The sequence below is a fragment of the Anoplopoma fimbria genome, chromosome 4, assembly GCF_027596085.1.
Source record: "Anoplopoma fimbria isolate UVic2021 breed Golden Eagle Sablefish chromosome 4, Afim_UVic_2022, whole genome shotgun sequence".
Classification (NCBI taxonomy): Eukaryota; Metazoa; Chordata; class Actinopteri; order Perciformes; family Anoplopomatidae; genus Anoplopoma; species Anoplopoma fimbria.
In genome coordinates, this window is record NC_072452.1 from 22,392,801 (window position 1) to 22,405,122 (window position 12,322).

General features: G+C 29.2%; 1 protein-coding gene across 1 annotated transcript in view; it reads left to right on the plus strand.

Annotated features, from left to right (window-relative positions):
• The window catches only part of tapt1a (transmembrane anterior posterior transformation 1a), a 36,614-nt gene that overhangs the window by 15,323 nt on the left and 8,969 nt on the right, over positions 1-12,322 (plus strand). The window contains exon 13 of the mRNA XM_054597290.1: positions 1,004-1,179. Within this exon, the coding sequence (XP_054453265.1) occupies positions 1,004-1,179 (176 nt within the window). The remainder of the gene's footprint in view (positions 1-1,003; positions 1,180-12,322) is intronic.

Below are 12,322 nucleotides of genomic sequence, written 5' to 3' on the forward strand. Positions count from 1 at the left end.
TTTTATCATTTAGTCATATATCAGTGAATATTTAAATGTGTTGTTTGACTATAGTGTATTACATGTGCACACAGAATGTCATGTGCTGTATACAGACATGCTTGCAGAGTTGCACTAACACATGCGGGCACTTCAACAAACACACACTGAGAATCAGAGACACACACAGTTACATAAGTATTAACACACCCCGCTCACTCTCATTTGCCGGATCCCATTGGGCTCGTACCATCGAAGAGTTTCCCTCGGGGTGAAGAATACAATGTTGTCATCTCCAGTGCCATCTCTGGCCTTCCCCACCCCCTGATTTAAAAATAACTCTGGCTCGAACAGACCGCTGTGCCTTGGCAAAGACTCAGCCGTGCTGACACGCTCTCAGTCCGAAACACCCTGTCACAGCGAGCGGTGGTCCACAGACCCAAATGTGTCCGTCTCTCTTATGTCACAGTGTCAGAGGTTGGGCCTTATAGCAAAACACAAAAAAAGAGAAGGATGGTGCACATCAGCATCCTGGTGTCAGTGGCGATTGAAGAGATTAATTCTAACTGACGCACTGTAACAGCTCAGCTACAACCCAGCACTTGATAACAGCAAGGAAGATGGAATAAGCTGCTAGGCTATGACTAAAAGGATAATGTTCATTGTTTTTGAATTTATTTTCATGAAATCCATCAATTAAACTGGCAAAAAAGCTAAAATATTATTGTTTCTTTGTGCAAATGTGTTATCTGTGATTGTTTTATGTCACAAATTAAAGCTTTAATCAACAAATAGACAGAAATAAGAGTTTATCAGAGCTGGAAATGCTTTGTCATGTTTGTATTCATTTGTTTTGCTTTTATTCATCCATCTAAATTAGTATTGACTGTAGAAGACTGTTAAAACTACTATTTTTGAAGAAATTTAAAGATTTTTTTAATTCATTGTATGAATATTTGACCTACTAAATACTTCTTTCAGTCAGAAATGCAACTCTCTAATCAGCAGCCTTCTCCATCTTCAGGCTGGTTACGCTGAAAGTGTTGAACAGTATTGTGCTGCTGGGGAAGTCGTGTGTTTACGTCAAGAGGGCCAACATGGAGGACAAACTGTTTGAGAGGACCACCACCACCACCGCTCCATCCTCCACTGGGAAAACCCCCAGCAAAGCTGACCAGTCCAGATGTCCCACACCTTCAGGTAAACCACAGACAACTTTAATGATAATCTTTAAAAACTTCAACTCATGCAGTAGCTTTAAGTTAAATAATACTTAAAGGGGAACGTTGCCTAAATCCAGAATTCATGTATCTTATTTCCTTGGCCAAGGAAAGTTAAATCATCATTGTGAACATGAGCTCCTCTTTCTCTTAAAGCCAGAAACCAGAGAAGTAAATCTCCAATTTGGGAAATATAAAGTGGAGTTGCCCCATTGAAATGTAATGGGAGACAGATTTTTTGAACACACAGGATGTTTGTTAATTTATTTTTATACCCAAATTAGCTTTGTCCTACTGTAGTGTTCTTTGTTCTGAAACAGAAGAGGTAACCACATACTCAGAAGATTTCCCTGGGTGCTCTCAGTGTTATCTATATTATCTTTCCCATTTCATTGTCTATGGAGCTGTGTTCTAAATTAAAAAAAAAAGCTCACTTTACACTTTCTCCACAGCACCACCTAGCAGACAGACACAGTTGGCGACTAGCGGGTGAATATAGCGGAGCATTTAGCAGCTAAAGTGACAAATTTCCCTGGTGGAGACCAAAAACAGAGCTAAAACAGAGCGAATATTAGACTTGCATTCTGAGGTTGACACAAACACAACTACAAATAAATGGAGTGTTCCCAGTTATTTTACACACTTATTCAAACATCTCAGCTTGATAACTCCGTCCCCTCTAATTATAACATGTCGAACTATCAGGTTTTCTTCAATCAAAGAAAACCAGAATAAGTCCTGAAATATGTACGTTTCGTTATATAAATATTCATACTTTCTTCTTTGTTGTCATCAGTAGTCTAATGAAAAACTTGTAACATTGCTTTTTACAAGATAATAACCCAAATAATTACCTTATCATATAGATTATTTCCATGTCTAGCCGTTAACACAAGACCTCAAGCCATCTATTTTAAATACATAAATGTTTTAACCAATATCCAAAAATAAATGCTGGCACATTAGACATTGAGATTTTATTGTGCACTCATATCTTCAGCATGAAAAATTCAGAGAGCCTGTAGGAGCCCTCCGTTAAGGTCATTATGCAGCGTGAACACGACACTTTGATTTTGGATCTAAGTATAAAATTGCTGCATAGACATGCTTAAAAAAGTATTTCAGTTGTAGGCAGACGCTGTGTAGTCAATGACAAAAAATATATCAAGTTTAATTATTTAGAATTAAAAAAAACAGAACATCGACTTTAAATATTTTACAGATTTTAGAAGTTGCATCCTATTTTGGAGACATGAAAAGACCCGAGAGAGCATTCCTGTGGTTCTCAGGAATAGATTTATTTTAAATGAAGCATCCTGGGATTTAATATTCCTCATGAATAATGTGGCTGCTGCTCTGTGCCGCCCACTCAATTGCTGATCTTTCCTGTCTCTCTACACTTTGACATACTGTGTCTAATAAAACACGTCTTTAAATGATCTTTAAACACAAATTCACAGAGAAAACAAAGCGCTGTCGGTGGAAAATAGTAATTTACATACCATTTGAATAATTCTAAATCTTGTGTTTGTCCGTTGCATGCCGCACAGTTTACAAAACACGGCTTGCCCTCGAGAAGAATCCTGATTATATTAACATTTTAAGGCATTTAGATGACACTTATATCCAGACAGATTTGTCAGCAGGTAGGAGCTCAGTGTCAGTAGAAATACTTAGTTTGTGGTAATGCCGAATTTAACCTTGTGACCTTTTAGTCGTGCTTAAGTCTACCTGACTATCAGGCTATTACTTGTTAGATGTAGAGTTTAATTCAAAAAAACATTAAGAGATTAAAACAAATTCGATGTTGTGTCCAGAGACTAATCAAAGCAACCCTCATTGTGAGTCTTACCCATTACTTCTGTTAGTTTTGGTGGAATTAGAGTATAATGTAATCTAGTCTTGTGTGTATGGCTACAACTAACAGACAGTTTGTATAATTGATCTGCCACATAAGTTGTCTGTAATGTCAGAAAATAGTTTATATGCATCATTTTAATGACATATACAAATTGTTTTGTGCAAACAACTGTCAAAAACCTAAATATATTTGATTTACAATCATATTCGACAAAGAAAAACTGTAAATCTTCACATTTGAAACAAGCAAACGTTCGCCATTTTGACTAATCGATCCGTCTAATTTTTGATCATCTTGTTTGACGTCAATCATAAGTTAAGTCACATCTTTGTAAGGATCGTTGTAGGTGTACAGCAATTGTTGTGTCCTCGATCGCACTCAACCTTGTGGAAGATCAAGCCCTTCTGTGATAGAGGATCCAGATCAATCAATTGTTCAATTGACAGCAAGAGTTAATCTGCAACTAAATTGACAATACCGGACATTTTCTAGCACAAATGCAAAGAGTTACCAAGTTCCAGGTTCTCATTTGTGAGGATTTGCAGCTTTTTTCCGTCTTAATGTATGTGATAGTATACTGAATATAAATGGGTTTTGGATTGTTGACCAAGACAGTGAAGATTTTACAGCTTTAAGAAATTGCTGTAAAAATGTTTAGACCTAAGACACAATGATGTGCTGGAAGTCATTCTACATGTCGGACATCAACAAGTGAAAAAAAAATTCCAACATTCAAATATTTACACATGAATCTCCTCATTGACATTCATATATCTGAACAAACTGTTAAAACAGGCACTGTACCTCAGACACACACACACACACACACACACACACACACACACACACACACACACACACACACACACACACACACACACACACACACACACACACAGTATCTCCCTGTCATCCGCATCCAAATCCCCGCAGATCTTTTCTCCCGTGTGCCACAGACCTGCCTGCTTCTCTGAGCCAGGAGCTTTAAAATTACAAAGATCCTGATGGTGCATCATGTCATGTGAAACATCAAAGCTCTCCAGCTCTACCAGCGCTTGCGTCTCAAATGAATGGGGTTTCTCAGAAAGCAGCTGCAGCTACAAGGCTTAAGGCGGCACACGCTCCAACATATAGGACATATAGAGGGAGCGAAATTAATGCGAGTCTCCTTCTGCTTCCCACACATTTAGCTCCTGGGATTTGAACCAGCTACCTCACAGCACATTCTCACTTTTACTAACATTAAGCTACTCTGGTCTGTGCCTCCAGCTTTACCTGCTGCTCCAGTGGATTCACTGCACAATTATGTTCTTCTCCATGTCTTTGTCTTTACAATGATCTGGGTTCTCATAACATTAGATATGCCATCTGTCTATACTGCATGTTTTTGTCCAGAGGGCAGAAATGGGTAATGAGCGGTTTCACATCAGCCATTTCAAGCCCCATATGGTAGTTAACTTTTATTAAAGCTCACATATCTTCCAGAGAGGAAATTGAGAACTGCTATTTCCTGCAGTATGGGACTTGAATAACATGTCCTCTAAATCTTTTGTAATGTGCACGCCTAAGGACTCCAAACTGTTTATTTACACATGTAAATGATGCATCCCAGACAAAAAAGGTGTAATTCATTTTTTATGTAGCAGTCTTCATGTCAAAGTCAAATTTCCCTTGGTATGTATAAAGTAATTTCTAATCGTAAACTAAAATAACAAACATAATTTTATATTAATTTGGCCTACAATCATATTTAAAATTGTTTGTAATGCCTTACTCAAACACACTCTATTTCCAGTGGGATGCAGTATTTCTGTAAAGTGTCTGTTCAACTCTGTCTGCAGTAAGAGTTGGAAGTTTGTTGTAGCCAGAGCGCCCACGGCCAGGCTGGTTTTCTCTGTGGATGGCCTTGTTGATATCCAAACCTACTTTGCTCAAGTCTCTTTTTAAATGATGAATTATTCTGTTTAATTCACTCTTTTTGCTCAGAGTTGAAAATGCTTTGCAGTATTTTCTATTGATACAATCAAATGGAATTTTGAAAAGATCCAACTGTGCTTCTTTAAGTTCCATTTTAGCTTTCTATTCGGGCTATGTTTCTTTATTCTCGCTGTGTGCTGCCTTGACACTAAGAAGTCAGGTTGGTGTATGTTGGAAGCATGAATCACTTACTGTCACTCAAACCAGAACACCTTTGCTTCTTCTGTTACTGGCTGAGGATTGCTACTCGTAGATGGCTCATCACCCTGTGCCTCTCCGATTCTGCTTCTTTTTTCTCAAAGGCATTTCTTTTTCCTCACCCATTCACTTCTAATTTTGTTTTCCAAAAATCTTAATTTCTTACTTCCACGCCTGTGTGGCTCAAAACCAGGTCCATTTTCAGACTATGTCCTCATCTTTGCATTGCTGGAGTTTCATGTGTGATGTATTGGTTTTAAGTAAAAGCATTAGTTAAATGTATTCATGAAAAGAGATGAAAAAGAACTGTAAGTACAAAATAGACATAGTACAGTATGTCACAAAACAATCATAGTATAGTATGTTGAAAAAGTGTATATAATAGTATTAAATTAATAGCATGAAGTCGTAGTATAGTATGTCCTAAAATTCATTTTAAAAAGTCATAGTATAGTATGTCGAAAAGTCATATTATAGTATGTCATGAAATTCTTTTTTTAAAAGTCATAATATAGTATGTCATAACATATTTAAAAAAAGTAATATTATACTATGTCAAAAATAGTCAGTATAGTATGTCGTAAAATTATTGAAAAAAAGTCATAGTATAGTATGTCGAAAAAAACATAGTATAGTATGTCATAAAATTTATGAAAGTCATAGTATAGTATGTCAAAAAAAGTCATAGTATAGTATGTCATAAAATTTATGAAAAAAAGTCATAGTATAGTATGTCGAAAAAAAAAAAGTCATAGTATAGTATGTCATAAAATTTATGAAAAAAAGTCATAGTATAGTATGTCATAAAAAAAAAGTCATTGTATAGTATGTCATAAAATGTATGAACAAAAAAAAGTCATAGTATAGTATGTCGAAAAAAGTCATAGTATAGTATGTCGTAAAATTTATGAAAAAAAAAAGTCATAGTATAGTATGTCATAAAATTTATGAAAAAAAGTCATAGTATAGTATGTCAAATGAAAAAAAAAAAGTCATAGTATAGTATGTCATAAAATGTATGAAAAAAAGTCATAGTATAGTATGTCATAAAATTTATGAAAAAAAGTCATAGTATAGTATGTCGAAAAAAGTCAGTATAGTATGTCAAAAAAAAAGTCATAGTATAGTATGTCAAAATGTATGAAAAAAAGTCATAGTATAGTATGTGGAAAAAAAGTCATAGTATAGTATGTCATAAAATGTATGAAAAAAAGTCATAGTATAGTATGTATGAAAAAAAGTCAAAATTTATGAAAAAAAAAGTCATAGTATAGTATGTCAAAAAAAAAAAAAGTCATAGTATAGTATGTCGTAAAATTTATGAAAAAAAGTCATAGTATAGTATGTTGTAATTTATGAAAAAAGTCATAGTATAGTATGTGGAAAAAAAGTCATAGTATAGTATGTCGTAAAATTTATGAAAAAAAAAGTCATAGTATAGTATGTCGTAAAATTTATGAAAAAAAGTCATAGTATAGTATGTGGAAAAAAAGTCATAGTATAGTATGTCATAAAATCATAGTATAAAAAAAAAAAAGTCATAGTATAGTATGTCAAAAAAAAAGTCATAGTATAGTATGTCGTATAAATATTATGAAAAAAAGTCATAGTATAGTATGTCGTAATTTATGAAAAAAAGTCATAGTATAGTATGTCGAAAATTTATGAAAAAAAGTCATAGTATAGTATGTCATAAAATGTATGAAAAAAAGTCATAGTATGTCAAAATTTATGAAAAAAAGTCATAGTATAGTATGTCAAAAAAAGTCATAGTATAGTATGTCATAAAATTTATGAAAAAGTCATAGTATAGTATGTCGAAAAAAGTCATAGTATAGTATGTCGTAAAATTTATGAAAAAAAGTCATAGTATAGTATGTCGTAATTTATGAAAAAAAGTCATAGTATAGTATGTGGGAAAAAAGTCATAGTATAGTATGTCGAAAAAAGTCAGTATAGTATGTCAAAAAAAAAAAAGTCATAGTATAGTATGTCGAAAAAAAAAGTCATATAGTATGTCAAAAAAAATAGTCATAGTATAGGATGTCAAAATGTATGAAAAAAAGTCATAGTATAGTATGTCGTAATTTATGGAAAAAAAGTCATAGTATAGTATGTGGAAAAAAAAAGTCATAGTATAGTATGTCATAAAATCATAGTATGAAAAAAAAAAAAAAAGTCATAGTATATATAGTATGTCAAAATTTATGAAAAAAAGTCATAGTATAGTGTGTCAAAAAAAGTCATAGTATAGTATGTCGTAAAATTTATGAAAAAAAGTCATAGTATAGTATGTCGTAATTTATGAAGAAAAGTCATAGTATAGTATGTCATAAAATTTATGAAAAAAAAAGTCATAGTATAGTATGTCATAAAATGTATGAAAAAAAAGTCATAGTATAGTATGTCAAAAAAAAGTCATAGTATAGTATGTCAATTTATGAAAAAAGTCATAGTATAGTATGTCATAATTTATGAAAAAAAGTCATAGTATAGTATGTCAAAAAAAAGTCATAGTATAGTATGTCAAAAAAAGTCATAGTATAGTATGTCATAAAATTTATGAAAAAATGTCATAAAATGTATGAAAAAAGTCATAGTATAGTATGTCATAAAATGTATGAAAAAAGTCATAGTATAGTATGTGGAAAAAAAGTCATAGTATAGTATGTCGTAAAATTTATGAAAAAAAGTCATAGTATAGTATGTCGTAATTTATGAAGAAAAGTCAAAGTATAGTATGTGGAAAAAAAAAAAGTCATAGTATAGTATGTCGAAAAAAAGTCATAGTATAGTATGTCGTAAAATTTATGAAAAAAAGTCATAGTATAGTATGTCGTAATTTATGAAAAAAAGTCATAGTATAGTATGTCGAAAAAAAGTCATTATAGTAAAAAAAAGTCATAGTATAGTATGTCAAAAAATGTATGAAAAAAAAAAGTCATAGTATAGTATGTCAAAATTTATTAAAAAAAGTCATAGTATAGTATGTCAAAAAAAAAAAGTCATAAAAAAAAAGTCATAGTATAGTATGTCATAAAATGTATGAAAAAAAGTCATAGTATAGTATGTCAAAAAATGAAAAAAAGTCATAGTATAGTATGTCAAAAAAAAAGTCATAGTATAGTATGTCAAAAATTTATGAAAAAAAGTCATAGTATAGTATGTCGAAAAAGTCATAGTATAGTATGTCATAAAATTTATGAAAAAGTCATAGTATAGTATGTGGAAAAAATGAAAAAAGTCATAGTATAGTATGTCATAAAATGTATGAAAAAAGTCATAAAGTATATGAAAAAAAAAAGTCATAGTATAGTATGTCGTAAAATTTATGAAAAAAGTCATAGTATAGTATGTCATAAAATTTATGAAAAAAAGTCATAGTATAGTATGTCATAAAATTTATGAAAAAAAGTCATAGTATAGTATGTCATAAAATTTATGAAAAAAAGTCATAGTATAGTATGTCATAAAATTTATGAAAAAAAGTCATAGTATAGTATGTCGAAAAAAAGTCATAGTATAGTATGTCAAAAAAAAAGTCATAGTATAGTATGTCAAAATTATGAAAAAAAGTCATAGTATAGTATGTGGAAAAAAAGTCATTGTATAGTATGTCATAAAATGTATGAAAAAAAGTCATAGTATAGTATGTCAAAATTTATGAAAAAAAGTCATAGTATAGTATGTCAAAAAAAGTCAAAAAAAAGTCATAGTATAGTATGTCGTAAAATTTATGAAAAAAAGTCATAGTATAGTATGTCGTAATTTATGAAAAAAGTCATAGTATAGTATGTGGAAAAAAAAAGTCATAGTATAGTATGTCGTAAAATTTATGAAAAAAAGTCATAGTATAGTATGTCGTAATTTATGAAGAAAAGTCATAGTATAGTATGTCATAAAAATAGTATGTCAAAAAAAAGTCATAGTATAGTATGTCAAAAAAAAGTCATAAAAAAAAAAAGTCATAGTATAGTATGTCGAAAAAAAAAGTCATAGTATAGTATGTCGTAAAATTTATGAAAAAAAGTCATAGTATAGTATGTCGTAATTTATGAAAAAAAGTCATAGTATAGTATGTCGTAAAATTTATGAAAAAAAGTCATAGTATAGTATGTCATAAAATGTATGAAAAAAAGTCATAGTATGTCAAAATTTATGAAAAAAAGTCATAGTATAGTATGTCAAAAAAAAAAAAAGTCATAGTATGTCATAAAATTTATGAAAAAGTCATAGTATAGTATGTCGAAAAAAGTCATAGTATAGTATGTCGTAAAATTTATGAAAAAAAGTCATAGTATAGTATGTCGTAATTTATGAAAAAAAGTCATAGTATAGTATGTGGGAAAAAAAAAAAGTCATAGTATAGTATGTCGAAAAAAAAAAAGTCATAGTATAGTATGTCAAAAAAAAAGTCATAGTATAGTATGTCGAAAAAAGTCATAGTATAGTATGTCAAAAAAAGTCATAGTATAGTATGTCAAAATTTATGAAAAAAAGTCATAGTATAGTATGTCGTAATTTATGAAAAAAAGTCATAGTATAGTATGTGGAAAAAAAGTCATTGTATAGTATGTCATAAAATGTATGAAAAAAAGTCATAGTATAGTATGTCAAAATTTATGAAAAAAAGTCATAGTATAGTATGTCAAAAAAAAGTCATAGTATAGTATGTCGTAAAATTTATGAAAAAAAAAAGTCATAGTATAGTATGTCGTAATTTATGAAAAAAAGTCATAGTATAGTATGTCATAAAATGTATGAAAAAAAGTCATAGTATAGTATGTCAAAAAAAGTCATAGTATAGTATGTCAAAAAAAAGTCATAGTATAGTATGTCATAAAATGTATGAAAAAAAGTCATAGTATAGTATGTCAAAAAAAAGTCATAGTATAGTATGTCGTAAAATTTATGAAAAAAAGTCATAGTATAGTATGTGGAAAAAAAGTCATTGTATAGTATGTCATAAAATAGTATAGTATGTCAAAAAAAAAAAAGTCATAGTATAGTATGTCATAAAATTTATGAAAAAAAGTCATAGTATAGTATGTCATAAAATGTATGAAAAAAAAAAGTCATAGTATAGTATGTCGAAAAAAGTCATAGTATAGTATGTCGTAAAATTTATGAAAAAAAGTCATAGTATAGTATGTCGTAATTTATGAAAAAAAGTCATAGTATAGTATGTGGAAAAAAGTAATAGTATAGTATGTCGAAAAAAGTCATAGTATAGTATGTCATAAAATGTATGAAAAAAGTCATAGTATAGTATGTCGTAAAATTTATGAAAAAAAGTCATAGTATAGTATGTCGTAATTTATGAAAAAAAGTCATAGTATAGTATGTGGAAAAAAAAAAAAAAGTCATAGTATAGTATGTCATAAAATTTATGAAAAAAAGTCATAGTATAGTATGTCAAAAAAAAAGTCATTATAGTAAAAAAAAAAAAAGTCAATGTCAAAAAAAAAAAGTCATAGTATAGTATGTCAAAATTTATGAAAAAAAGTCATAGTATAGTATGTCGTAAAATTTATGAAAAAAAGTCATAGTATAGTATGTGGAAAAAAAAAGTCATAGTATAGTATGTCATAAAATGTATGAAAAAAAAGTCATAGTATAGTATGTCAAAATTTATGAAAAAAAGTCATAGTATAGTATGTCAAAAAAAAAAAAGTCATAGTATAGTATGTCGTAAAATTTATGAAAAAAAGTCATAGTATAGTATGTCGTAAAATTATGAAAAAAAAGTCATAGTATAGTATGTCATAAAATTTATGAAAAAAAGTCATGGTATAGTATGTCAAAAAAATGTCATAGTATAGTATGTCGAAAAAAAGTCATAGTATAGTATGTCATAAAATGTATGAAAAAAAGTCATAGTATAGTATGTCAAAAAAAAAAAAAAGTCATAGTATAGTATGTCGTAATTTATGAAAAAAAGTCATAGTATAGTATGTGGAAAAAAAGTCATAGTATAGTATGTCGAAGAAAGTCATAGTATAGTATGTCAAAATGTAAAAAAAAGTCATAGTATAGTATGTCATAAAATGTATGAAAAAAGTCATAGTATAGTATGTCATAAAATGTATGAAAAAAGTCATAGTATAGTATGTCGAAAAAATGAAAAAAAGTCATAGTATAGTATGTCGTAAAATTTATGAAAAAAAGTCATAGTATAGTATGTCGTAATTTATGAAGAAAAGTCAAAGTATAGTATGTGGAAAAAAAGTCATAGTATAGTATGTCAAAAAAAGTCATAGTATAGTATGTCATAAAATTTATGAAAAAAAAAAAGTCATAGTATAGTATGTCGTAATTTATGAAAAAAAGTCATAGTATAGTATGTCAAAAAAAAGTCATAGTATAGTATGTCAAAAAAAAGTCATAGTATAGTATGTCATAAAATTTATGAAAAAAAGTCATAGTATAGTATGTCAAAAAAAAGTCATAGTATAGTATGTCGTAAAATTTATGAAAAAAAGTCATAGTATAGTATGTCATAATTTATGAAAAAAGTCATAGTATAGTATGTGGAAAAAAGGTCATAGTATAGTATGTCGAAAAAAGTCATAGTATAGTATGTCGTAAAATTTATGAAAAAAAGTCATAGTATAGTATGTCGTAATTTATGAAAAAAAGTCATAGTATAGTATGTGGAAAAAAAGTCATTGTATAGTATGTCATAAAATGTATGAAAAAAAGTCATAGTATAGTATGTCAAAATTTATGAAAAAAAGTCATAGTATAGTATGTCAAAAAAAAGTCATAGTATAGTATGTCATAAAATTTATGAAAAAAAAGTCATAGTATAGTATGTCGAAAAAAGTCATAGTATAGTATGTGGAAAAAGTCATAGTATAGTATGTCATAAAATTTATGAAAAAAAGTCATAGTATAGTATGTCGTAATTTATGAAAAAAGTCATAGTATAGTATGTGGAAAAAAACATAAAAGTCATAGTATAGTATGTCGAAAAAAGTCATAGTATAGTATGTCGTAAAATTTATGAAAAAAAGTCATAGTATAGTATGTCGTAAAATTTATGAAAAAAAGTCATAGTATAGTATGTCGAAAAAAGTCATAGTAT